This window comes from Aethalodelphis obliquidens, unplaced genomic scaffold (assembly GCF_003676395.1).
Source record: "Aethalodelphis obliquidens isolate GAN/ISIS:26980383/991018 unplaced genomic scaffold, ASM367639v1 scaffold1, whole genome shotgun sequence".
NCBI classification, from domain to species: domain Eukaryota; kingdom Metazoa; phylum Chordata; class Mammalia; order Artiodactyla; family Delphinidae; genus Aethalodelphis; species Aethalodelphis obliquidens.
Window position 1 is genome coordinate 69,258,813 of NW_020837945.1, and position 25,709 is coordinate 69,284,521.

At 42.9% G+C, this 25,709-nt stretch overlaps 1 protein-coding gene across 1 annotated transcript; it reads right to left on the minus strand.

Annotated features, from left to right (window-relative positions):
- Positions 1–219: 219 nt before the first annotated feature.
- On the minus strand, positions 220–25,344 carry ROPN1 (rhophilin associated tail protein 1). The gene is made up of 6 exons (XM_027106240.1): positions 25,095–25,344; positions 10,520–10,647; positions 7,018–7,135; positions 5,582–5,743; positions 960–1,135; positions 220–430 (listed from the first exon to the last, which is right to left on the minus strand). The coding sequence occupies exons 2-6, from the start codon at positions 10,633–10,635 to the stop codon at positions 364–366; spliced, it is 639 nt and encodes a 212-aa protein (XP_026962041.1). The 5' UTR covers positions 10,636–10,647; positions 25,095–25,344; the 3' UTR covers positions 220–363.
- Between the last annotated feature and the right edge of the window lie 365 nt (positions 25,345–25,709).

Consider the following 25,709-nt stretch of genomic DNA (forward strand, 5'->3'; position numbering starts at 1 on the left):
AAGCTACTCATGTAAATTATGCCTAACAATTATAAAACATCAAAACTGTGTCTGGATAACATTCTACCTTTGAAAATCTGACAGCCTGGCTTTCACCTGAGATGCATTTTCTATCAATGCTTCATCAGCCACTTTACTCAGTATCCATGTGGGAAGAAAACTAATCTTCTGTTAATGGACGTGTTTGGTTCCAACAATTTTACATCACAATTCCACACATTTCTGATTTCATATGTTTGCCTAATCGTTTATTAGTGTGTACCAGTTTCACAGGAAAATTGACATTGGATGGTGTATGCGGTTCAGTCGTTGTGAAGCACACTCGTCTCTGTATCTTCCTTTAAAATTGCCAAAACTGTGCTTTTATTCCAGCCGAACACTGGGGTTTTGGGTAAAGTCACTCACCTTGATTAAACCATCAGGACCAATACTGTTTGGGAAAAAATAGATATTTGGGGGTTAGCTCATTTAACAATTAATCTTAAGAAAGACAATATATAAATAACTCTCTCCCTCCAAATTAATTCTGCTGTGGCTCCTGCCCTCATCACCCTCTATTTCTCGGAACTCTGGACTGCCTTTTCCTCCTCCTCCCCTCCTCCCCCACTGGTCAAACCTGAAAGGGAGCCAGAGTCACCTACTGTGCTTGCTGAGACACAGCCACCGGGCCCCGCCCCCAGAGTTTCTGATTTGATGGACTCAGGGTGCAGCCTGAGAAATCCCATTTCTAACACGTTCCCAGGTACTGCTGCTGCTGGTCTGGGTAGCACTCTAAGAATCACTGTTCTATACCATTCTTTCTCTTCTGTTTCTCCTTCTCTTTCTGATCCCTATTTATTGTTCTTCACAATATGCCTCTGTTCCCAGAGCAGTATAGTACAGTAACTTCACTATATCTTGGCCTGCTATATTTGTTTTCCACACACTCTTTCCCCTCCAATTGGTAAATGTTTACTTACATTTCCCGTTCAATGTAGTTGAGCATTCGACTGACATGTGATGCAGAGATCTCCCCATCCACTTCAGCGATATATGTGTAGAGAAACTGGAAGGTGCTGAAAGGGATCCGGGGAGGGCCACCATCGTGGTCAGATGATAGCACTTCACACACTATCTTGAGGGTTCTGGCAATGGTCTGTAAAGCCATGAGGTTAAATGAGGAGAAGGTCACTATTCCAAACTAAATTCCTAAGATCAGTTTAGATAACGACAAAGAAACGAACACCTTGCTCTCGTAAAATAAAGTGGGGATGATGTAATATTCTGGAAAGCTTGAATTTTTTACACCCAAATGTCATTTAACTCAATCCCAAAATATTGAGTATCTACTGGGTGCCTTTCTTTTTCCTTTCCTTTCTTGGTTGGAGGGATACTTTCAAGGAATTAAGTTTATAAGCTGTTGAATGCTTTAAGACATTTATTACTTTAATTAGAATAATCTCACTAAAGGAGGGGAATTTGCTTTTGTAATCTACAAAATTAGAATGATTTCTTCTTACTGCCCTGCAGTCTTCTCTCTAAGGGGCTGAAATGATTAGTCTAGCTTGTATACTCCAGTGAGACACTTGGAGCAACGCCACAGGAGGGGAGCAGACCGCTTTCATTTCCTCTCTCCTGCCCTTGAGAGTTCTCTCCTGGAGGTCATCGTGAAGCACTGTGTGAGGCAGTGTGCCACAAAGGAGGGTGGGAGGGTGGGCACACAGGAGGCTGGTAAGAGGTTGTCAGAGAGGATGGGAGGCCACGTGCATGACTTGCGGTCAGCATGACAGTGATTTTGGGTAGTTTTGTGAGCATGTGTGCACTGAACTTCCCAATTTCCATCTATAGCTCATCCTCTCTGCTTCTAAAAAAAAGCCTACTCCCCTATTGCCTTTGTTCTGTAGTCCTCTTCCTACAGCCTCATCCAAATTGGGGTGCTGTTATGGGCTGAGTTATGTCCCCGCAAAATTCATATGTCGAAGCCCTAACCCCTAGAACCTCAGAATGTGACTGTATTTGGAGATAGGGCCTTTAAAGAGCTAATTAAGTTAAAATGAAGTCATCAGAGTGGGTTCTAATCCAATAGGTCTGGTGTCCTTATAAGAAGAGATTAGGATGCAGAGAGAGAGAATGGGGGAGAGAGAGAGACCGACCAGACACACGCATGCAGAGAGGGACAACCACGTGAAGAAAGAGGGAGACGACAGCCATTTACAAGCCAATGAGACATCTTGATCTCAGACTTCCAGCCTCCAAAACACTGAGAAAACAAATTGCTGTTGTTTAAGCCACCCAGTCTGTGGTACTTTGTTACGGCAGCCTTAGCACACTAATAAAGGTGCTTTCTACCCTGAACATCTTTTATTGATTATTCAGATAACTCAAACTCTATTGCCCTTATATGATTTTCAAATATTTAATAAACAGATGAATGGATAAGAACTCTCTAGACTGGAGCTTTTTGGTAAACTTAAATAACTCAAAAGTAGACAGAGATCTGCATTCTATTGCACAAGAATTTTTGGTCAGATGGGGATCCACTCCATAGAGATAGCCTGTAAGCATCTTGCAAGCCTCATTTTCAAACTCAGAGGCGAAAGGCTCAGAAAGTGAATTATTTGCTAACAAAACATGCCCTTCCTTCCAGTGAACACGATTACACGATCTCTTCTTGTATATGATTGGTAGGTATTCTAGAGGAAGGAGTGGTGAAGGGGAAGAGGAACACAGGTCTGCATACTGTAGCAATGTGAATCACATGCAGATTCGGGAAGTAAATGCACCTGCTTCCTAAAATTCCTGCCATTAGATTCTTCTATTAGGAGGGGGCTGGGTTTTCCACATGGCCCAGAGATCATGGCTGGCTGGTGAACTGGCAAAGAAAGGAGGGCATTTCTGGGCTTGCCTCCAAGAATGTAGCAATTAGCAAGAGTGCCACCCTCCTCCAGATGGTGACATCCTGACCACCCTTACATTTAAGTTCCCAGCAATAGTCCAACACGAACCAAGTGGGCAAAATGGGATGGGCCCTGGATCCATAGGGCACCCTTTATTTACAGACTAGAATTTCATGCTGACTTCACCTCTAGGTGTTCTTTTTTTTTTGCGGTACGCGGGCCTCTCACTGTTGCGGCCTCTCCCGTTGTGGAGCACAGGCTCTGGACGCGCAGGCTCAGCAGCCATGGCTCACGGGCCCAGCTGCTCCGCGGCATGTGGGATCTTCCTGGACCGGGGCACAAACCCGTGTCCCCTGCATCGGCAGGCAGACTCTCAACCACTACGCCACCAGGGAAGCCCTAACCTCTAGGTGTTCTTTGACATAGGGATGATGGGGAGCAAAGTCAGACACCTGAGTGCCTCTCAGAATTGGCGGGCTCCACTGTCATCCAGAGCCAGGCCTGATGGTGTCTCTGTGGAAGCAGAGAAGGTGGAATTGAACCACAGGATGTTGGAGATCAAAGGACCTCACGGAACATCTAGGCCAACCTCCCCGTTTTAGCAGGGAGGTAGAAAGAATTCACCTCATGGTTTCCTCTGCCCAGTTTGGGTGGCAGCCATATCAAAGTAAACCTTACAGCTGCAGAGGGAGGGTTGGAATCTGATTTTCCGAAGTCACTCTTGGTTACTGTGAGGTATGTGGACGAGGAGAGGACTCAGACACCTCCAAGGTGCTGAGCGGCTGTGACACAGAGCGTCAAAGGCAGGGAGCAGTTGAGGGCAACCCAGAAGAGACTTAAAGAGGCCCTGAGCACCAGGGAGAACGGAGGTGAGCTGGCTGGGGGACCGTCGTGCTGTGAGAGAGACCAAAGACTTCAGCTGCACAGCTAGTGACCACACAGATGAGTATTTCCAGGGAGACAAGGGATGCCAGAGAGTGGGCTTCCCTGGTGGCGCAGTGGTTGAGAGTCCGCCTGCCGATGCAGGGGACACGGGTTTGTGCCCCGGTCCAGGAAGATCCCACATGCCGCGGAGCAGCTGGACCCGTGAGCCATGGCTGCTGAGCCTGCGCGTCCGGAGCCTGTGCTCCGCAACGGGAGAGGCCACAACAGTGAGAGGCCCGCGTACCGCAAAAAAAAAAAAAAAAAAAAAAAAAAGAGATGCCAGAGAGGACCAAGGGATGTGGGACCCCTCCTCCTGGCTGCTCTGTGATCCCAGCATCACCACTTTCCTTGAACAACTGCCATCTTGAAGAGAGGAGCAGTGAGGAAAAATCTGAGAGACTGAGCAATTCACCTTGAAGCTGTTTTCAGTTATTGCAGCAGATGAAAAGTCCTGGGTTGGGTTGAATCTACTTATTTTCTTACTCCACCCTTCACGGGTAGGGTAGATGGGGAAGAGCAGGATTAACGACAGAGAAAGTATTGGTACACTTCCCCCCTCCTTGGACGTCTCTGAATATGGTGTGAGTAAACCTGTGACCCCGTGAGAATTTCATAAAACGTGCCCATTTTTTATTTCTCCCCTGTGACTTTCCCCAATCCTTGGGGCTAATTCCACAGAAGTGTGATAGTGCTGACTGGCAACTTATCTGCCTCTGCTGCTGAGAGTAGTTTATTCATTGCATAAGGGTGCTAGAAAGGGCAGCGAAGAAGGAAAAAAAAAAACCCACAAATGGCCTCTCCTCTCTAAAGAAATAATTATGCTGAAAGTTCAGCAGCAGCCACAGGAAAAGTTGGACTACAGTATTTCTGGTAACTTTTCTCACTAACAAAAGTGTCTAATGTGCATACCCAGGATATTCGAGAAGAAAGAACAAGATTGTATTTAAATATACTGAATGACTCAAACTACCTTTTTCGTACCATTTAGTTTTGGCAGAGGCCATAATTTTCTCATTAAGTTTTAAACTTGTATGTATTTCAGGGATTTAAAAAAATCATTTTTCTGACTCATTTTCATTTAAGTTATTATAATAGTGTTTGACAAGAGTGAGTCCACATATAAGATGATACCTAAAGCTTTTAAGTATGTATATGAACTGGTTTCTTTAAAACAGGAAAACGGCTCTTGCCGTTGTCAATCAAGTCAAATTTGGAAAAGGCATGAATTTGTATGAGCATCCTGCATCCCTGGGGATGTCAGGACTCTGAGTCTGGAAATAGCTTCATCTCTCCTTTCCTGCTCTCTTCTCTCTGACTTTTCTATCCAATTATGCTTATCAAATAGTAGTTTTCGATAAGGCTGCACCTCTTTTTAAAAATCTCTATTGGTATATCTTCTAGGTGTCTGAAACCCAAGTATAAGCCCATCTTCTACAGCTGGCTCTTGGTTACCTTAAGGAATATGAATGGAGGGAGTGGAGTGGTAATGGAAATAAACCTAAGTGCAGTGACTGAAATTCATAAATAATCCCAAACCTGCATTTTAGTTGACCTCTCCCCAGAGCCTGATGACAGCTTTCCCCTCCCTCCTCCTAATCCCTGCTTCTGGCTGATGAGCAGAGAAATGACCTCAATTCAGAGAGGAGAAGGAGTAGACAAGAAGGGGCACACTCCTCATGAACCCTGGGGAGTTGACTGTGTGTTCTTACCAGCCCTCCCCGCCTCTGCCAGGTCCCTAGAGATTTTCCCTTAAGGAACAAAAACCATTAAAGCTAACTTACAACTCCAAGAGAGCTGCAAGAAAGGGCGAGAAACTTCAGCCACTCAATCTCCTTCATGAAGCGGCCCACGTTCATCACACTATTAAACAGGTCGGGTGGGAGATTCAGCACCTTCCACATCTGGGCCAGCTCATCTGCTTGGACGATCAGTCTGCCAGCAACCTGCGGGGCCGGCGACAGACACAAGACAGGGAATGAGGGACAGGACAAGAGAAGGCCCTGAGAAACCTACCCGGGGCAAGGCCCCGGTTCTCCTAGCACACAGCAAGGGGTGGGGGAAGGTGCCAGGGGTCAACAGAGACTCTGTTTGGCAGTTCTCTTTGTAAGCGTAGAGAAATATTCAGCCTAGTGAAGAACGTGCTGAGAGAGAATCATTCAAACTTCAGGTATCAGAGTTACGGGGGAAACATACATGTACATTACACTTTAATTTTTTTCTAGTGCTTTTATTATCTGCTGTTTCATCCCTAGGTTGTCCCTGTAAGGCAGATAAAGCAGCCCGAAAATGAAACCAAGGGGCAGAGAACTTGTCTGAGAGCACTAATTAGTGGTGAAACTAGAACTAGATGTTAAATCTCTTGCTTCTAGACTCCGCTGAGTTCTTTGCACTAGACCCTGAATGCATCGCTCACGCTTTCCTGGGAATAACGTGGGGTCTGTGGTCTGGATGCCTAATGTTGCTTGGTCCCAGGTACCTCGGATCTCTGCCATGTCTACTGCACAAGGTGCTTGGTGGTCAAGAGGGAAGGGCGCAAATGGCCAGTTGTCGGCCAACAATGCAATAATGGTGCAGATGCCCCAGTGAAGTGCTACTACACCTTCCCTGGTCCTCCGATTCCAGTGAAATGCTAAGCCTCTGGGACCAAGGCAGTCGGCTAAGTCAGTCCTGAATCACCCCAAACCTCTTGGTCCTGGATCCTAAAGTGAGGTATAGTAGTGCTAAGCCATTTTTCTTGGGAGTTGGCCAAACTGCAAGCTTTCTCAAGACAGACCCTCCTCATCCATTCACAGGACAGCTCCCAGGACGATATGGCTGTGGAGAGAGCCTAAAAGCTAGGCTATGTCTGCACCTGGGGTAACTGGGGAACTATAATATGGCCCTCCCCAACTGTGATTGGCATCGTATCTGGGCTTGATCAGTAAGGGAGACACTGGCAAGGCATGTGGACCTGCACTTTCTGGAGAGAAGGAATTCACATTGCATTGAGCCCCTGGACATTCTGCCAGCTTCAGGACGACATGGGATGACCCAACTGACAACTCAGCTTACAGCCTATTTCACCATGATTCCTATTTCCCCATGGGAAGATTTACTCTCAGTGCGTGGTTTAGTGAATTTTAAGACAATGGTGAGTGGCCAGGTGACTTTTGTCTGTACGCACCCAACCTTGACATCGTCCCTACATCCCCCCTCCGTGCTGCCGTTTGGCCCTTACCCGAGAATGCAGGATCTTTAGCAGGTCCGGTGTAAGCTCAGCCCAGTTAGACAAAGTCACTCGCTCAGACCAGTCTCTCACCGGAGGAACCTCTCCACGGGACATAGCCCCAAAATAACTACAAGAAAAAAAAAGTTGGGGGGCTAGGGGGAGCAGCCTCTACCTCAGTGGCCTCTGGATGCTTTGGGAATCCCCTCTCCCTTTTCTTTGAGGGAAGGGATGGAGGAAAGAACATTTATTAAGTGGCTTCTATATGCCAGACACTGTTTTTAGTTCATTTATGTACAGGAAAAGCCTGAATGTGTTACTTTACACTTAAGGTATAGAGATGGCTTAGGGAATAAAAAGATTTGTTCTTCTCTAAGGATGAGGAGTACCAAGTGCTTGGTATGGAATTCCCTGAAGCATATTAGGTCTGGGTATTTTTTTCAGTCATTCCCTCCTAAGTGTTTTATATACATGTGTGCACGTGCACACACATACATACACACATATAGGCATATGTATTGAGACAGATAATATATTGATATAAGTATTGTATATGTACATACGCATGTCTATTTTATGTGTATGTATATTAAAGGAGAGAGAAAATTGTCATTTTAAATCCCCCACTCTTTTTTATGAAGGAAGAATCCTAGTACTTGGAGGAGATTTTTCTTTCAAATATAAAAGGCTTTATGCTTGGTACGATGGCTATCTACATACTTAAAGTTGGTCTTAGGTAGTAGTAGGGGTATGTAATCTTGGAAAGAGAAGTTGGAAGAAGATTAAAATGACTTCCATAAGAAAGGGGAGGAGATGGGGTGCTCTGGGGGGTGAGCCTGGAAGGGTTTCCAGCTGGAGGAAGTGAGGCTTGGGGCTCCGTCGCGGAGGGGAGAGAAGTTTGGCAGGGCACTAATGGAGGCTCAGGTGAGAAGACAAGCGCAAAAAGGGTTTGAGATGAACTCACGTGGGGTGTGTGCTGTAAAATCCTCCTCTATCTTCCTTCAGAAATTTCAGTAACATCAGTGCTTTGTGGAATGGACTTTGTTTTGGTGCAGTGTGGACAAACACTGAGCCCTGTTTTGGGATTGATCTATGATGGGAAAAGGCTGCCTGCAGCAGAGATTGGACACGAGCAGTTGATACTTGGGGCACCGATGCCATATGGAAGGGCCTGTCTTCATCAGAAGCCTTGTTATTGACTACCCCTGGATCACAGCCTCTGCCCCCTCTCTTATTAATTTTATTTTATTAATTTCTCCAGATCCAGGTAATATAAAAAGAATACAGAGGGAATTTTATAAAAGCCATACAATGATGGGGCAAACCACTCTTTGTCTCTAAGCCACTGCACAATGCAGAGCAACGGCTTCCAGTACCAAAACACCTTCCAGGCACCCGTTGGAGGTCACCAGCAGGGGGAGCAGAAGAAATACGTTCAGGTGACCTCTACAGATGTGCATGAGCAGTCTCCGCAGACAGGTCAGTGGTTGGGTGGGTGTGGCTCAGCAGCGATGTCTTTGGACCTTGTAGCAGAGTTGGTTAGAGAACGTGGAAATGAGGCTGTAGTCATGGATTTCATCCTCTATGGGTTATTTAGCGTCTTCTGCAGTGAGCAGTTCCATGGTTCTTCAAATTTGTGTGGTCACACTTACCCACCACAAGACAAATTAGTTTATGTCCTGCTGATGTCTGGTAGATGGTTTCTTCATGGACAACACATATGCAGGGAAACTTTTGCTTGTGGTGAATTAAGTAGACATTTCATCCGGGAAATACTTTGTGGAGTTTTACCTCTAAAATGCTGCAGGTTTGTAAGTTACATTAAACTGTCTGACAAGTGCTTTCCGTGTCTGAATACATGGAGAGTGTTCTTAGATCATGTTCTCCTTTTTCATTGTAGTTAAACTACAAACTGATTCTTCACAGATATCTAAGACATTTATAGCACATGATACAATATGGGGGAGCAAGCAGACTACAACAGTGGAATGTTTTCTCCCATAAATGTCAGGGACAATACCAAGAAATGTCATTTTTCTTGCTATAAAAGCAGTGCAAGAACAATAAAATGGGGTTTTAAACTATCGTATAGTATAGAACAAAGTCTGTCTGAGTGTGCCAAAAGAAATTAGTCTTCTGACGCTAAAATTCAATCTTAGAGGTAATATATAAAATTTAGACTAGAAAACTAAACAGAGTTCATTACTAGGCAAAGCAACCCTATTTGTGTCTGTTTTTATGAGCACCACAGGCTTATTTTCCTTCCATTTGTAAAAGCTTCGTCCTAGCCCAACCCAGGAACCGGAGACTGTGTGAGGCTCCTCTTAGATTGCGTCGTGAGCCTTCTCAAAGGTGTCCGCACCTTCTTCTCACCACCTGCCCACTGCACCTCCTCAACCTCATGCTGCGGACATTCTCCCCTCCCCCAACCCACCAGCTCCACTCTGCAGCCTCTCATTCCTCATCCCCCTCTCCCACTGAAGCCCTATAAGGAGGTCATCCCCAAGCAGTAAAAATCGCCTGAAAATGGTCCCCGGGAGGTCTGGTCAGCTCCTAACTCCTGCCCCAAGCCTCAGTTCCCCAGTTCAAGCAGGCACTTTTTGTCTAAGAAGCCATTTGGTAGCCGGGAGGCTTTGTGTGTGAAGCTCTTTCAGCCTCAGCCAGCAGGTATTGTGTAAGCTCGTTCCATTGAGCAGCCTCTGGAGGTGTCTCCTGAAGGAGGACACCTGTGGTGGAGGCACGCTGTTTGCAGCCGAGCCGGTGCTCCGCCTGTTCCCATCACGCTTGCCTCGCTTCTCCAGAATGCAACGTGTACTGTATGGACATCCTTATGCTGAAGGAACGTATTAGTTCAAAGACACAGTCAAGAAAATAACAATTTCCCCAAAGACAAGATACAAAGTGTCTGGCTGGGGCGCAAGAATGAGTTTTAACAGCAGTAGAGGAAGGTGTCCCATTGAAGGAGTAAACTCAGGAGCGAAGCCACTTGGACTGATCCCACACAATCCTCCACCTGGGCTCATCACATCGCTCCCCCACAGGTGCACTGCTGCCATCTAGTGGTTAAACCTGAGGATGAGGCCCTGGTTTACACCAGGGAAAGGCAGGCTAAGCTCCGCGGGATTCTGAACCCTTCTTTGCACTGGGACGGGGGTGGGGGAGGGGTGGAGGTGGAGGGCAGGGACAGGGTGGAGTGTGCGTGTGTGATGTGATGTGGTAATCTGACTCTTGCTGATTGCCCTAGGACACTGCCTATAGCTCTGGCGTCCTATTGCTCAGTCTCGTTCCCTTGGGGGAGGGTCTCCATCCTCGCCCGGTTTGCTGTATTTACGTGTGGATTTTAAAGCACCAAAGCAATGCAAGAACTGAACATCCCAAAGATTATGCCGATCAGTCCCGACTCCCAGGCTGCAGCCGTGACAGCCTCCTCAGTTTTCCAAGACCTTCCCTCCTCCACCCCCTACCTCCACCTCCAATGGGAACCACGGGCTGGAGGTGAGAAAGGAGTACGTACTCGGCGGCCCACTGGATGAGATCTGGCGGCTGGGTCCGAATGGCGGCTTTGGTAAATTGCTTCAGCAATTCCGGCAGCTCCGGGGGGATGCATATTTGCTTATGTGTCTGAGGCATTGGTTGGTTGACCTATTGTCGGGGTTGGGGGTGGGGAGGAATAAACAAAATAAAAATCTTTGAATCATAAAATGACAGGAATCTTGGATAGGAGGTCATCCAGCCTCTGTTAGACACTCTCAGTATTGGGGAGTTCACTATCCCACAAGACAGATCTCCAAGGTTAGAAAGTGTTTCACTAATCCCTGCTTTTTATTGTTGTAATTCCTTCATTTACATAAAAAACACAGAATACTATTTGTTCATTAAAAAGTAGATATTAACAAGAGTAAGCAAAAATATCCCTGGTGATATCCCAAAATACTGGCTGTCTCCTTCCAGAATTTTTTCAGTGTAAATATATATTTGTATATATAAAAATGGGGACATACAAAACAGCTTATTTACTCAACATCTTATCATGACCATTTCCATATCATACAACTCCTGTTGGCCCAATAAGCATCATAGCAAAATTTACTCTGTGAATCCTCTATTACGTGACGTTGGGTTACGTATTTCCAAATAAAAATAATCATTAAACAGCCATTTGATGAACATCTCTCTGTACATTTGCAGGTACTCATCCACTTTTATTGTAAAAGAGAAACTTGTATATTTCACTCAAAAAGTTCCAGGACAAATTGAAACAAAACATGAAAATCCATAGATGGTATGCAACACTATACACAAATAAGCAGCAGGTGAAAAGTCTTTGCTTTTAGTAGAGAAAGAGAGACTAGATGTTCTGAAAAGCCCTGTCTCTTCAAAACACCTGGATACGAGACAAATCTGAGCAAATGTACCTTTCAAATTGCCTTGCTGAGCTTGCAAGAAAGCGAGGGAAATCCTCATGTGCCAGGTAAGTGAGTAAAGCAGAAACCAGTGTGGAAAGCAAATGAAGAAATTAGGGCTGACTTGGGGGCAAATGTAGACACCAGGAACTTGAAGCTTTGAGACAAATGGCCAGGCAAGGACTGAAGAAGTAAATAGCTGAACGGAAGACTCTCTCATCCCCCCAAATCTGAAACCCTCCAAGGCTCACACACTTTCAGTGTGAAAGGGTGGGACTGAAAATATCTGCCTAATGGCAGGGGGGAAGAGGCACAGAAATATTTCTCTCTTGCTGCTACTTACTGGGGGAGAAATAGTCTTCCACGAATTTGTAGCCACAATCTAGGTCTAAGTTCTAAATTTATACCACCAGCCTGGTTGGGAAATCCCAAGACAAGAAACCAAAGTGGCCTCAGGTTGGTGGTACTCCATTATCTTTTACTTTATGTTCTTTTATTTAGAGGAAGAAGAGTATAAAGATATTAATTTTAAACTTTGTAAAAAGTCAAGTACACATGGCAAAATTTCAAGAGTAATTACTATAAAAGTAATATAACCACCAAATCAGTAGAAAGGAGAAGAGGAATTAAAAGCACTAACAACACAAAACAAATTGATCCAAAAGAAGGCAAGAAAGGAGGGGCTGGGGGAAGCATAGAAAAGGTGGCTAAACGACATGATAGAGGAGAACCCATATATATCAGTAATCACAATAAAAAGGAAAGGTCTTAAATGTGCCGGTTAAAATACAGAAATTATCAGACTGGATTTTTAAAATATCCAGCTGTAGGCACATCTGAAAAGACACAAGGACCAGAAAGACTGAAGGTAAAAGGATATATGGATAAATAGGCAAATAATAACCAAAAGAAAGTTGATGTAGATGTGTTAATACCAGACAAAAGAGACTTTAAGGCAAAATGCATTATTAGGAATAAAGAGGTCACTACATAATATAAAAGCTTCAATTCATCGGGAAGATAGCACAGTTCTCCATGAGTGTGCTACAGACATCACCAAGGGTGAATCTCACGATGCTGGGTGGAAAAAGCCGTATGTTGTTTAGGGTCACAAATATAATAAGAACAGTATTATAAGAAATTTAATTATAAAGAAATATAAGAAAGAGCAAGGGATGATAAACACAAATTCAGAATGGCATTATCCTCGGTGGGGGAGGGAGAGCGATATCATTAGGGAGACACAACAGGAGTTCCAACACTATTAGTAATGTTCTGTTTCAAGCTGGATGGTAGCTGCCTACATGTTTGTTTCATTATTCTTTCTGCCTAAATTTACCTTATGCATTTTATTCGTATGTATGAAATATTTCATAATTTAAAAAGAGTTACTGCTACAAGTTGATTGTTTCTGATAACTTTTCATTCTACCTAGCAAAGGACAGTGACTTATTTTGCTCATATTGTCGGATATATATATATGTGGTAAAATATACATAACATAAAATTGACCACTTTAACCATTTCTAAGTGTACAGTTCAGTGGCATAAGATACATTCGTTGTTGTGCAACTGTCACCACCGCCCATCTTCACAATTTTTTCATCTTCCCAAACTGAAACTGTACCCATTAAACAATAACTCCCATTCCCCTCCCCACAGCCTGGCAACCACCATTCTACCTTCTGTCTCTATGAATCTGACTACTCTAGGGACCTCATATAAGTGGAAACAGACAATATTCATCCTTTCGTGTCTGGCTTATTTCACTTAGTATAATGTCTTTAAGGGTCATCCATGTTGTAGCATGTGTCAGAATTTCTTTCCTTTTTAAGGCTGAATAGTATTCTATTGTTTGTATAGACCACATTTTGTTTATACATTCATCTTTTGATGAATTGTTGATGAGTTGTTTCCACCTTTTGGCTATTGTGAATAATGCTGCCATGAACAGTCCCTGCTCCAGTCCCTGCTTTCAATTCTTTTGAGTATATACTCAGAAGTGGGATTGCTGGATCAGATAGTAATTCTAATTTTAATTTTTTGAGGAACCACTGTACTGTCTTCCACAGTGCCTGCATCATTTTACTGTCTGCATATATTTTGACAGGACCTTTTAAGTTGTTGTGCAATTGTTTGATTTCTATTCTGAAGGCTCAGTGGCCTCATGTCAATAGAAGGATGGTCCAACTCTAATTAAATAGGCCTCCATGACAATACTAATGATAACCTTTGTTGGTATAGAGCAAATATAAGAAAGCCTTTACTTCACCTTACTGCCTCTTCTAACAGCTGTTCTGTGATCTCTCTTCATTTTGGGGCAAAGACTGTCTAGTAAGTTTTTCATACCTAGTCTTTTTCTTCAATGCTCAATCCTTGTTTAATCTCGTGCAACTTTTTCTGCTCTCACCGTTCCATTGGTCCCTTAAAGTCATCAATTACATCTATTAACTTCTTATCTGTGCCAGATGAGATAATCCTGTGCTAAGTATTCCGTATACATTTTTTTTCACTTAATCCACAACATACCCATATGAGGTAGGTGTATTATCACCATTTTACAGATGACGATGAAACTAAGAAAGACGATAAAACCTTTGAAATGACACGTAACTAATAAGTAACAGGCAGGATTTGAACATACACAGTCTGAGGCTGGAGATGGCCAGTTAAACATGGCTGTCATCCTTTCTTGAGGCTTTCTCTTTTTTTGATGGCATACACTATTCTTGTTTTTATATTTTCCTCAGCACGCCTCCTGTCTCCATAACTCTTCCCCCTTCCTCCTGCTAAGCAAGACTTAGTGATCTTCCCAAAGCTCAGTCTCTAGCATTCTGCCATTCTTGGAGAGCTCACATCTACCACGAAACAGTATTGATGACACTTGTTGGTCCGTCCCGGACCTCTGACCTGTGCTACATTTCACACTCCTTACTGCTTCCAGGACATCTCCACTAAAACTCATTCTCCATCTCCCAACTAAGTCCTCTCTCCGGATTTGTTACAGAACACGATACCACCATTTCCTCAGTCATTTGGTCTCTATTCTCTTTAAACTGTTGACTCTGTCACTGAATCCCATTGATGTTTCCTTGGAAATGTGTCTCCAAACTCATCCCTTCCTCTCTTTTTCCACTTCTTTTAGTCTGGTTCGGCCCCTCGCCTCCTTACGGGCAACCCTGTCTCGGGTCTATTCTGGCCGGTGTGTTGGGATCTATCTTCTACTGTTGTTAATAGGTGAGAGAGCCCAGCTCACAAAATGATAATCATATCCTGACTTTCAAGGTTCTCCATGATTTATACATGTAATTTTATACTATAATTTTTTTTAATATAATTTTTTACTAGTATTTACAAACACAAATTTCTAACACATAGTCTACTCTGGCCACTTTCCAAGAAATAATATACTCAAAGCTTAACATTTTCTCATCCATTGTTAGCAGTACCCTATCCTCAGTATGTTGCTAATTCTGGCTGGCTTACTTGAGGTGCCCTCCCTCTTCCTTGCCATCTGTTAAAAACCTGCACAGCCCGGCCAAGGTTCATCTTGAGTCCATACTATGCCATAAGCCTTCCTACAAAACTTGAGTATCATCAAATATTATTTGTAGTACACATTTTACCATTTTATCCTATTCTGCCTTTATAGATCTCTAAAGCTGAGCTTCCCAAAAGTGGTCATGGCAGAATGGGTTACAGGTGTGCCATGAGAGACTCATGGTTGTAAACTTTTCATAGTGATAACAAAATTTACAACCATTTTATAACCATTCACAAATTTATAACAGTTGAAATTATATTTGGATACATATTTTGCTCAGTCAGTAAACTTCCAGATTTCAGTAATTATTGTTTTTGCACTTAAGGTTTTATGCAGAGCACCTGCCAGCAGAGATGCTTATATAGAATTTCACCCTTTAACCACCATGTTAAAACCATCTCTGTAAGTCTGATTATTGTTTTAATTGCAATGTATTTATTGTCAGTGAAATCTTTTGTGCATAAGTGTTTCAAATACTTAGTTCTTCCTTTGATTTAATTTGCTCTTATTTTTTAAATTATTTTCTCCCCGAAAAGAAGGCATATTTTCATCATGATCATCATTTGTCTCTGATAAAACATAATTGATTTTGTTTATTTTTTTAAATTGTGGCTTGATTTATAGGTTTATTTATCCTTGGCTTTTGATGTAAAATATCCAAAATCTGATTCTGAATGGAATTTTATAATGACATTATTTCTTTATAGAAATAAAAAAATGTTTGCTTCTAAAAGCAAATAATACTGGAAAATTTAATTGGTTCAGTAAAGGGACTGTAGGCCTTTAATATTCTTATAAAAATATTTTTCAAAATATTTTAACTATACTTGAGTATAAGTAATATTTATATTTTGTGGAAAATTTAGCATTTTAATTATTAAATTAAATGGTAATATTTCTAAAAATTCCCCTTATGAAATACTTAATTTTTCAAAAGTTTTGTGATTTATTTAAAAATATTCTTAAGAAAATGGACAATCTTATTTTCTCTGAAAACTGATTTGTTGTAGTGAAAAGTTCTGTAGTCTCCTTAAGTATTTTAAATATATGATTTAGTTTCCCACTATAAAGGGTAATTTTAAATTAAATATTAAAGTCTAATTATAGTTTCATACTTCTTAGAGTTTCACAGACATATACATGTAGTCAAAAATATAAATTCAGGGCTTCCCTGGTGGTGCTGTGGTTGGGAGTCCGCCTGCCGATGCAGGGGACGCGGGTTCGTGCCCCGGTCCGGGAAGATCCCACATGCCGCAGAGCGGCTGGGCCCGTGGGCCATGGCCACTGAGCCTGCGCGTCCTGAGCCTGTGCTCCGCAGCGGGAGAGGCCACAGCAGTGGGAGGCCCGCGTACAGAAAAAAAAAAAAAAAAAGAAAAATATAAATTTAAATCACTTATTAGACAAAATAGTGAGGATTATTTCAAATTTGGATTTGTTTGCTCTGATAATTTTTTTCTTTACCCAAATATCTGCCTAAATATCTCATTTTCATGGAAAAGTTATCAAATGAAAAAAATTGTGCCAAGTAAATTATGCCAGAGGCTTAATAGAAAATATCTATATTATACAGATAGTCTTTTGAGAGATTAATTCTTAAAATTTTTGATCTCAGCACCCCTTACATTCCTAAAAGTTATTGAGGACCCTAAAGATCTTTTGTTAATGTGGGTTATATCTTGCAATATTTATCATTTTAGAAATTCAAAAATATTTATTTTAAAATAAAAATAACTCCTTTACGTGTTAACATAAGTAACATTTTTATGAAAAATAACTATAGTTCCAGAAACAAACAAACAAAAATCCTTAATGAGAAGCATGGCATTGTTTTACATTTTCTGAAAATCTTTTAACGTCTGGCTTAATAGAAGACACTTAGATTCTCATATCTGCTTTGCATTCAATCCGTTTGATTTAATTCAATCACACATCATATAGCTTCCGGAAAACTCCACTGTACACTCTTAAGAAGGAGAGTGAGGAGGACATACAATGTCTTAGTATTATTACAAAAATAGTTTTACCTTCATGGATTCCCACCTGTTCAGTGGGACTGTTTACAGCAGTGTTTACAACTACAACAGTAGTTTGCATCAGATTGGGTTCAGGAAGAACTAAAGCCAAAATGTCTCCCACAATTACAGAATCACTCATTTTAACAGCCTGCCTAAGAAATGACCATGTGTGGAACCAAATGAAGCAAAGGAAATATAAAAATGGAATATTACTATTAGAAGATGCATTGATGACAGTCTCTACAAGACCAAATCAAAGTGTTTCCCTGAAGGGTGATGAATCTACAGATGTTAGTAACAACGTTCAGTTAATAGCACTAGTTAGAATCCCTGGAGAGGAAGGCTTGGAAGAATATTGATTTGCCAGAAAGTACCAAAACAAACTACTCAGGATCAGGTATTTGGAGTAGGAACTAAACACTTTAAAACAAATAAGATTTTCTGGATTATGCAAGAAAAACGGTTTCTGTACTGGTGGGAAAGCTGTGATGGCAGGGAGGTGGGAAGGCTTTATGTCATATCTGTTCTCCATGTTCTGAACACCTGAGATGCAAGACATTGTTTTGTTCACATAGAGCTCTTGTCTGTACATTTGCCTATAGATGTGAATTCCATATTAAAGGATGTTGCTAATAAAATCCAGGCTGCTATGGTTCTGTCTGTTTTTAGCTTTATGTGAAGAAACAGTCTGCCGTCTCCTACTAAGTCACCTATCAAAGGAAAAGCTTTCCCTCCCCCACCCTGGAGGTTAGGAGCTAAAAGAGGAATTGAAAAATGTCAATGATCCTTATTGCAGAATTGTTGAGGAGAGTTTCTTGTCTTCAGAAAATTGGCTTAATTGACATTTTCGAGCACCAGAATGAATTTAATCAAAATCACAATGAATGTGTGAAAATATAATAAAGTGTACCAACAATGCTCATAGATTCAAAGAAAACATGAGGTTAGAAGTAGTTTGGGGGGAGTTTAATATTTCTAAATTCAACTCTAAAGAAGACTGGTAGCAAAACATCTGTTAGGTGTCACGTTACTTGGAAAAACATGATATAAAAAGTTTAAGTGCATTAGAAATCCATTCACATTATCCTAAGAATTTCAAAGACAGAAGAAATCACATTATTCAGATTCAAAAAGAAACTATATTGAATTTTTCATAAGCTCCATATAGACCTCCCAAAACCCTACAGTGTACCCCAGTGTGCTTTATAAAGATTTCTGTGTGCCTTGACGTTGAAAAAGGTTAGGAAGCTCTGGTGTAAAGTCCAGTTTCAAGCACCCCAGTTGAAAACTTTTAAGTTTTGTTGTTTTTTTTTTTTTTTGCGGTACACGGGCCTTTCACTGCTGTGGCCTCTCCCGTTGCGGAGCACAGGCTCCGGACGCGCAGGCTCAGCGGCCATGGCTCACGGGCCCAGCCGCTCCGCGGCATGTGGGATCTTCCCGGACTGGGGCACGAACCCATGTCCCCTGCATCGGCAGGCAGACTCTCAACCACTGCGCCACCAGGGAAGCCCCTGCATTGATCTTTGCCATCCCCCCAAAACACATTTCTACTTCTTATTTAATCTCCAGGGAATGACTTTCTCCTCACGCCCTACCTGAGTGAGATCAAGGATGTCAGAATGAAGTCACACTGCCATCCTCTGCCACCAGTCCAACTCTTTGACCTCATAGTCTTTCCTCTACTGCTTGAGCTCTTAGTTCTTGCCTTGTCCAAGACCTGAGGAACCAGCATTTGACCCTCTACATTCTCCTCCGGGCACTGTCTGGCCTTCTCTTTAAAAACATTTTTTTTTTTTTTTTTTTTTTTTTTTCTTTTTTTCCCAATGGTCTAATTCTTTTTTTCACTGTCAGACTTCCCAAGTGCACTAAGGACTGACTCTCTTTCCTCTCCACATGATCCCCCCTCCTTTAACCTCCCAGAAAGCTTCCATCTTGATTATTATTCTGAAACTGCTTTCATAAATGTAAATATCACCAGTCTCCCTGACTGCTACATCTAGTGAGTTTCCCCACAACACTTCTTCTTGGCTTCTGTATTGCATTTGAGAAATCGATCCCTCTCTGATGAAACACCTCGCTCCACTGGGTGATGGTTGTACAGAGTCTTGCTTGCCCCAACTCTCTGCTGTTCCTTGTTCATTTCTGTTGCTCACCTTTGTCTCCACCACTGCTTTTTAGAAGTATTGCCTAAGGCTCAGTCCCTGGATGTTTGTGTTTTCTAAGCTATACTTTTTTTTTCTCAAATTGTTTGTTTTTAAGAATTTTGATAAATGCTCCATGTGTACAAGAAAAGAATGTTTACTCTGCAGTTGTTGGGTGTAATGTTCTATATATGTTAAGAGGTTTAATCGTGTAGTTCAGATCTTCTATATCCTTATTGATTTTTTTGTCTGCTTATTCTATCAGTAACTGAGAGGAGTGTTTTTAAAATCTCCATCTATAAGGTGGTTTTGTCTATTTCTTCTTTTAGTTCTGTCAATTTTTGCTTGATAAATTTTCAATCTCTGTTATTAGCTGCATAAATATTAAGGATTTAAAATTTTTTTCCTCTTGAATTTAACCTTTATCATTATGAAATGCCTCACTTTATTTGTCTTAAAGTCAACTTTGCCTGCCAGTTTTCTTTTAAGTTTTGCAAGATTAAAATTTTTCTAAACTTTTCCCTTCGATGTTTTGGTATCTTTTTGTTCAAGGTGTGTATTTTGTAAACAGCTAAAACAAATACTCTGAACAGTTTGTCTATTAATTGCCTCCTTTTTTTTAAAGGGCATATTCACTGAGTATAGAATATCCAGGTTAGCAACTTTTCCTTCCAGCACTTTATGTAATCCCATTGTCTTTTGGTCTCCATTGTTAAAAATAAGCCAGTTCACCTTGGAAGGGCTCAGCACCCTCCTGGAATTTGAATTGATCCAGTACTCATTGCTTCTAAAGCTCCCTGATGTATTTACAATATCTTAAAAAATAATTTTTCTAGATTTTTAAATTTGTTGCAGTGGGTGGCTTGAGCTGCTGCAACCTACTATATTCTAACTAGAAGTAGAGGCATTTTGGGGCCTTTAACCAGAGCCCTATGCTGATGACTCCCAAATCTGCAGTTGCAAACTCTCAACCATGCTACAGTCATATCCACCATGTACCTACTGTAGAATCCCTCTTTTCCATAAAAGCATCCAAAACAAACTTCTTTTACTCTCTCAATTGCATTAGTCTGATATATCATGGCCATTTTTATTCATCCTTCTCTTTCATTCCCCACTTTAGTCCCAGTGGACTTAAAAAAAAAAAAAATCTGTCTGGAAAATAAAAAGGAACATCTTTCCCAAAAAAGGAAGGGACTTAATTTGACTTACAATATAATTCAATATCTTCAATTTACAAGTGAGAGAATTGATGTACAAAGAGGTGAAGTGATTGGCACAAGCTAACAGTTTCTGTTGGAGCTGAATCAAGAACGTAGGTCTCCTTCATTGCTCTTCCCACACTATACCATACTGCTTCTCTCAGAATAAGGCAATTACACATCATGGATTTTCTCTAGGGCAATACTACTTTCAAACATTGTTTGAGTCTCTCCATAAATTACTGAAATATCCTGGATATTCCCATTTGCATCATGAAAAGTACATGTTTAGCACCCTGAGAGTATGTTGTAATTTTTTGTCCTGAAAATATGATTATTGTCTTGTTAGCCATATTCCGTACAGTTCCAAAGAATGGAAGGGGGCCCAGCGTTAAGAGAGGTTTGAAAGTCAATGCACATTCCTTATCTCATTTAATCCTTAGATCTATCTATAGGTAGGTTCTAATATTATAATCATTTTCCAATGCCAGGAGATCGAGGTTTAGTTTTCCCAGATAAAATGTCTTAACCACTCATGTTATCACATCACTTTCTAAAACCTTTAGTGGATCTTCATTTCTTTTCTCATCAAAATGATGGCCTGTCTGACTTTCAAGCTCTCCGTGATTTGTCTTATTCATATTAGCTTGCCTCTCCAACTTTACTTCACAGAAGTCTGGATACTTTTCTACCCTGGGCCAATCCCTGGATCAAGCCAACCCAGCATTTGGATGCCAACAGCAATATTGCTAAGAGCAGTCCTACCTGACCTTGTCTTTTTTTTTTTTTTTGAGTAGTGGTTTTTGGCTCTGTTATTAGCAAATTTCTCCAAATTGCTTATATATCATGCTAGTACCACCTCTTGAAAGTTATGAGTTCCACATGTTTATTATTTAACAAGTGAACAGTTACCTCTTTCGAAGTGTCTTAACTTAGGCATGTTCATATTTCAAAGATTTCCCCCATGTTCATATCATGGTCCACAAGCCCAGGGACACCGTTTACAGACTCTACGTTAACTGTGCTCCCTAATCACAGTCATGGAGCGTATGGAACCCACAAGAGAAGCCCCTTCTTCCTCCGGGAACACACCCCCTGACTTTGGGACCTGGCATACAAACCTGGAGCCACGTTAACCTTGTCTTTCATGTAAATGAAAGTCTCCATTTCTTCAGAGTGAAGAGTCAGAATATTCCCCTACATCATTTCATCCATTTACTTGTTTTCTCTATTTCTGATTTCATCATAGCATTCCTATGATACGGGACTCAAAGTACATAAGGGCTATGAGGGGTGAACGCACCATAGTTTTCAACAAAAGATCAGGGCTATGTTTCTCTCCATTCTTTTTTTATTTTTCTGGCTGTGTTGGGTCTTCATTGCTGCGCAGGGGCTTTTTCTAGTTACTGCGAGTGGGGTCTTCTCTTCGTTGCGGTGTGAAGGCTTCTCTTTGTGGTGGCTTCTCTTGTTGCGGAGCACGGGCTCTAGGCATGCAGGCTTCAGTAGTTGTGGCACACGGGCTCAGTAGTTGTGGCTCACGGGCTCTAGAGCACAGGCTCAGTAGTTGTGGCGCACGGGCTTAGTTGCTCCGCGGCATGTGGGATCTTCCCAGACCAGGGATCGAACCCATGTCACCTGCATTGGCAAGCGGATTCTTAACCACTGCGCCACCAAGGAAGTCCCTCCACTACCATTATTGATGATGTTTAACATTGCACTTGGCTTGTCTGACACAAAACACAGATTCCATAGGGCGGATCAAACTCTAGTGAGGAAGCACTCTTGACCATGAAACAGGAGACCAGGACTCTGGTCCTGGGTCTATCTTTGACTTAATTATGTGATCCTGGACAAACAATCCAATAAAACCTATGTGTCAGCAATAGCACTGAATAAATACTGGGTTACAGAAATAAATTAGTCACACACCCTGCCCTCAGAGAGCCCATAGGCCAGTGGAAGAGACTAACAGGAAAATCAGTGATTACAATAGGGTATGGTAAGTACTAGATATAGGAGAACAGAAACTCCTAGATGAGGCATCTAACTCATCTGAAGACTGGAGAAGGTGGTCAGAAAATAATTCCAAAATAGTGATGATATTTGAACAGAGACTTGGGGAAGCCTGGTTTGTTCATTGCTGTTATTCCCAGCCCCAGAACAGTGCCAGGTACAGAGTAAGTATCTGATCAGAGCAAGGAGGGAATTCTTTGTGGCTAGGACTACTTAGACAAAGGTGTGGAAGTGTCAGAGAACATGGAGAATTCAGGGACTTGTGAGTAATTATGGAGGGCTAGAGTGGCTATAAAGGGGGAGTGGCTGTGCCTAAGGCTGGAAATATAGCCCAACACCAGAATATAAAAGGCCTGGTTTGCCATGGTAAGGCTTTTGAACTTTATCTTAAAGGCAATAGGGAGCCACTAGAGGATTTAAACACTAGAGTCACTCGATCAGATTTTGGTGTTCACTTGATGCTCCAGTTATCAATTGATTTCCTCTCTGCTCCACATTCACCCTGCATTGCCTCCTCAGCAAAAACAGACCTGGGTCTTTTAGTTTTCCTTTGCCAGCTGGCATAATGTTAAGCTTTGTCAGTAGAGGGCGCTGGAGGGATACTGGAGGAGGAAGGGGCTTCTCTCGTGGGTTCCACATGCTCTTCCTGTTAGGCTCCAGGACCGTGCAGTTTCCCCAGTGCTGGGATCCTGCAGTGCACAGCTTCTGGACCATCTGCAGTATGTAATCTCTTAAGTGCCCGACGGCTGCAGTGCACAGCAGTCAGCAGTGCCCAGTGGCTAGCTGCTTCCCCTGACACCTCTCTTGGGAAGCCTTGCAGCAGAGTACAGCCAGTGTAGTTTCACCTTTTCATGGATGGCTTCTTTGGCATCCCAGACAGTGGATTTCTGGCTGCCTGGAACCTCAGCAACTTCTCTGCCATCTAATGAGCTGTGGTTACACCCTCTGTGACACACTCTTGGGAGGTCATCTCTCTCTTGGACGATCTATCTCATGGGTAGTGATTGCTTCGTGTATCTGTGATTCCTGTATACTTTGGATCTTTATGTCTTGCTAACCAATCTTCCATTACTCCCATCGATTATAGTTAAAAATTAGTTATATTGAACAGTCTTTGTTAAATTGTTGTATGATTTCTATCTCTTTGCTGGACTCGGGAACACACATTGACTGAAAGCTGTGGAGATGCGCTGAAGAGAGTGGAGTGAAGCTTTACGCAGGGAGCCTGGTTAGGAGAATATGGCAGCACTTTTGGTGACAACTCTGGAGAGCATCATTGCCTTGAAAAGCAATTGCAGTGGGGAGGGATAGGAGAGACGGGGGCTACAGGACTTGGTAACCACTGGGGGAGATGGATGAGAAGAGAGAAGAGTTTAGGGCGACCCCGTACTTCTCAAGCTTTGATGACTGGGTAGATGGTAGCACCGCAGTACAAAGGGCAAACACAGGTCAAGTTCCCCTCCCGTGTCCCCATGGATCTCTCAGGACTTCCATGCACTTTTGAGCCACAGAGACTTAGGATCATAGACTCCTTAGGTTGGAAAGGCAATGAATCCCAATGTTTTCTTTTTGGCAATGTGGACCATTTGTTCACATCTGATAAAAGAAGTGGGGAAAGGTCCATTCTATCTTAACATTCCATGATTCCAATGCTTTGTGAAGTTCTTTTCTGTTCTTAAAGCTTTCATTATGGTAGGCCTTCCTCAATTGTCCATTCATTCTAGCCCTGCCCCCCCAAATCTTAAAATTCAACAGATTTCCTCTTATGCCTCCCAACGTGGAAAGGCAGGCCAACACGTATGTGCTGAGTGCTGAAGAATATAGGTCTTACCCAATATGAAATATAGGTTCGTTTCTGCAATTTCTTATTTGGTTTTATTGGTGTGCTCTAAACAGGGCCTCAACTATATAAACGAAAGCCTGCAGTTACCTGAATGAAAGGCTCCAGACACCAGAATCTCGGAGGGAGTTTCTACGAACTGCTCTTAGAACCAAGGACCAGGCAGCTGTATGTACTTGCTTGGGTTTGGAATAGGAGATGATGTGTTTTGGACACATGGTTTCCCTTGCCTGGATGCACTCCTCACCTTTCCATAGGTTCTCTGGGTCTCAGATCAGCTTTCCCTGACCTCTCTGTCAATTCCCTTATACCCTCTCAGAGCGTCACTTAGTCACCTCTCCTTGGTAGCACTTAGCTCAGCTCTAATTTTACATTATTTGTGTGATTTTTTGATGAACACCTGCCTCTCCCAATAGACTGTAAACTTGAGGGCAGGGACGGTCACTTTCTGCTCACAATAGAATCCCCAGTGCCTAGCCTGGTGCCTAGAATACAGTCAGTTCTCAATATATATGAGGAAAATGAATGAATGACAAGCGGTTTATAAAGTACTAGTCATGTCCTTTGGCCCTCATGGCAATCCCGCCGTAGGTATTCTTATATCCATGTTAGAGATGAAAAAGCAGAGGTTTGTCTAGTCAATGGGAAGATCTGATCCCAGATTCTATTGTGTTTCCAAATCACTGCCCCCCGTGTAAGAAATCATAAAATGGTAGCTCTGAGTATAAAATATACATATACTTTGGGTAGAGAGCAGTAATCATCCATCGTTACGTCCTCTTAAAGATCACGGTCCCCTCCTCTTGCTTTGTGAACAAGAGGGGTTCAAAATCCAGGTGGGCCCATCGGGCAGGACTCTTCCCTCCGACCCGGGCGGCCGTCGGGGCGCTCAGGGTGCTCCCCTCCCTCCACTTCCCCTCAGGGTGGTTACCTGAGGCTCGCTCCCAAACTGGCTATCAGGCACCGGCACCAGCACCGGGCGACACCTGGCGCCTGGCCTCAGGCGGGAGGTGTGGGGAGAGATCCAGCCCCTCGCACCTTCTTCCGGCGCAAAGCAGCAGAATGTGGGCGGGGAAGGGCGGCACCGGCCTCAGCCTCAAGGCGCAGGAGAGGTGGGGCAGGACCCGGCTTTGTTAGCTCTTCGCCTTCGCCTGGCAACGAGGACGCCGGCTGCGCTGCCTGGCAACCGCTGCCACTGGGGCGCGGGCGCGGGCGCGACCTCACCGAGCCGCCCCCGCTCCCCACCCCGCGGCTCCGCCCCTCCCGTCTAGCTCAGGCCTCTGCCACAGCCTCCAGCTCAGTCTGGGTTCCCGAAGTTCCGCCCGGGGCGGGGCTGGGAAACTGAGAACTGCTTCGGGTTTTTTTTTGTGTGTGGCAGGACCAGACGACCTAGCGGTTTAGGGATGAGACTGGGGGCGTTGAGAAACCTGAGGGAATGTGTAGCAATTTACTGTGGGCTTTTGTACATTAGAGAGCAGAAGTGGAGGAGTTTTCAGTGATTTTTTGGCTTGCGGAAAGTGAGCATGTGAGGGGAAGCCCTGGGGAA

Bases quoted from the DNA above. Each gene is read 5' to 3' on its own strand.
- ROPN1 (XM_027106240.1), bottom strand. From the start codon at position 10,635: ATGCCTCAGACACATAAGCAAATATGCATCCCCCCGGAGCTGCCGGAA. The intron at 7,136-10,519 runs GTACGTACTCCT...TTTTTCTTGTAG, and splicing joins CTCATCCAGTGGGCCGCCGA to TTATTTTGGGGCTATGTCCC. The intron at 1,136-5,581 runs GTAAGTTAGCTT...ATGGCTTTACAG, and splicing joins CTTGCAGCTCTCTTGGAGTT to ACCATTGCCAGAACCCTCAA.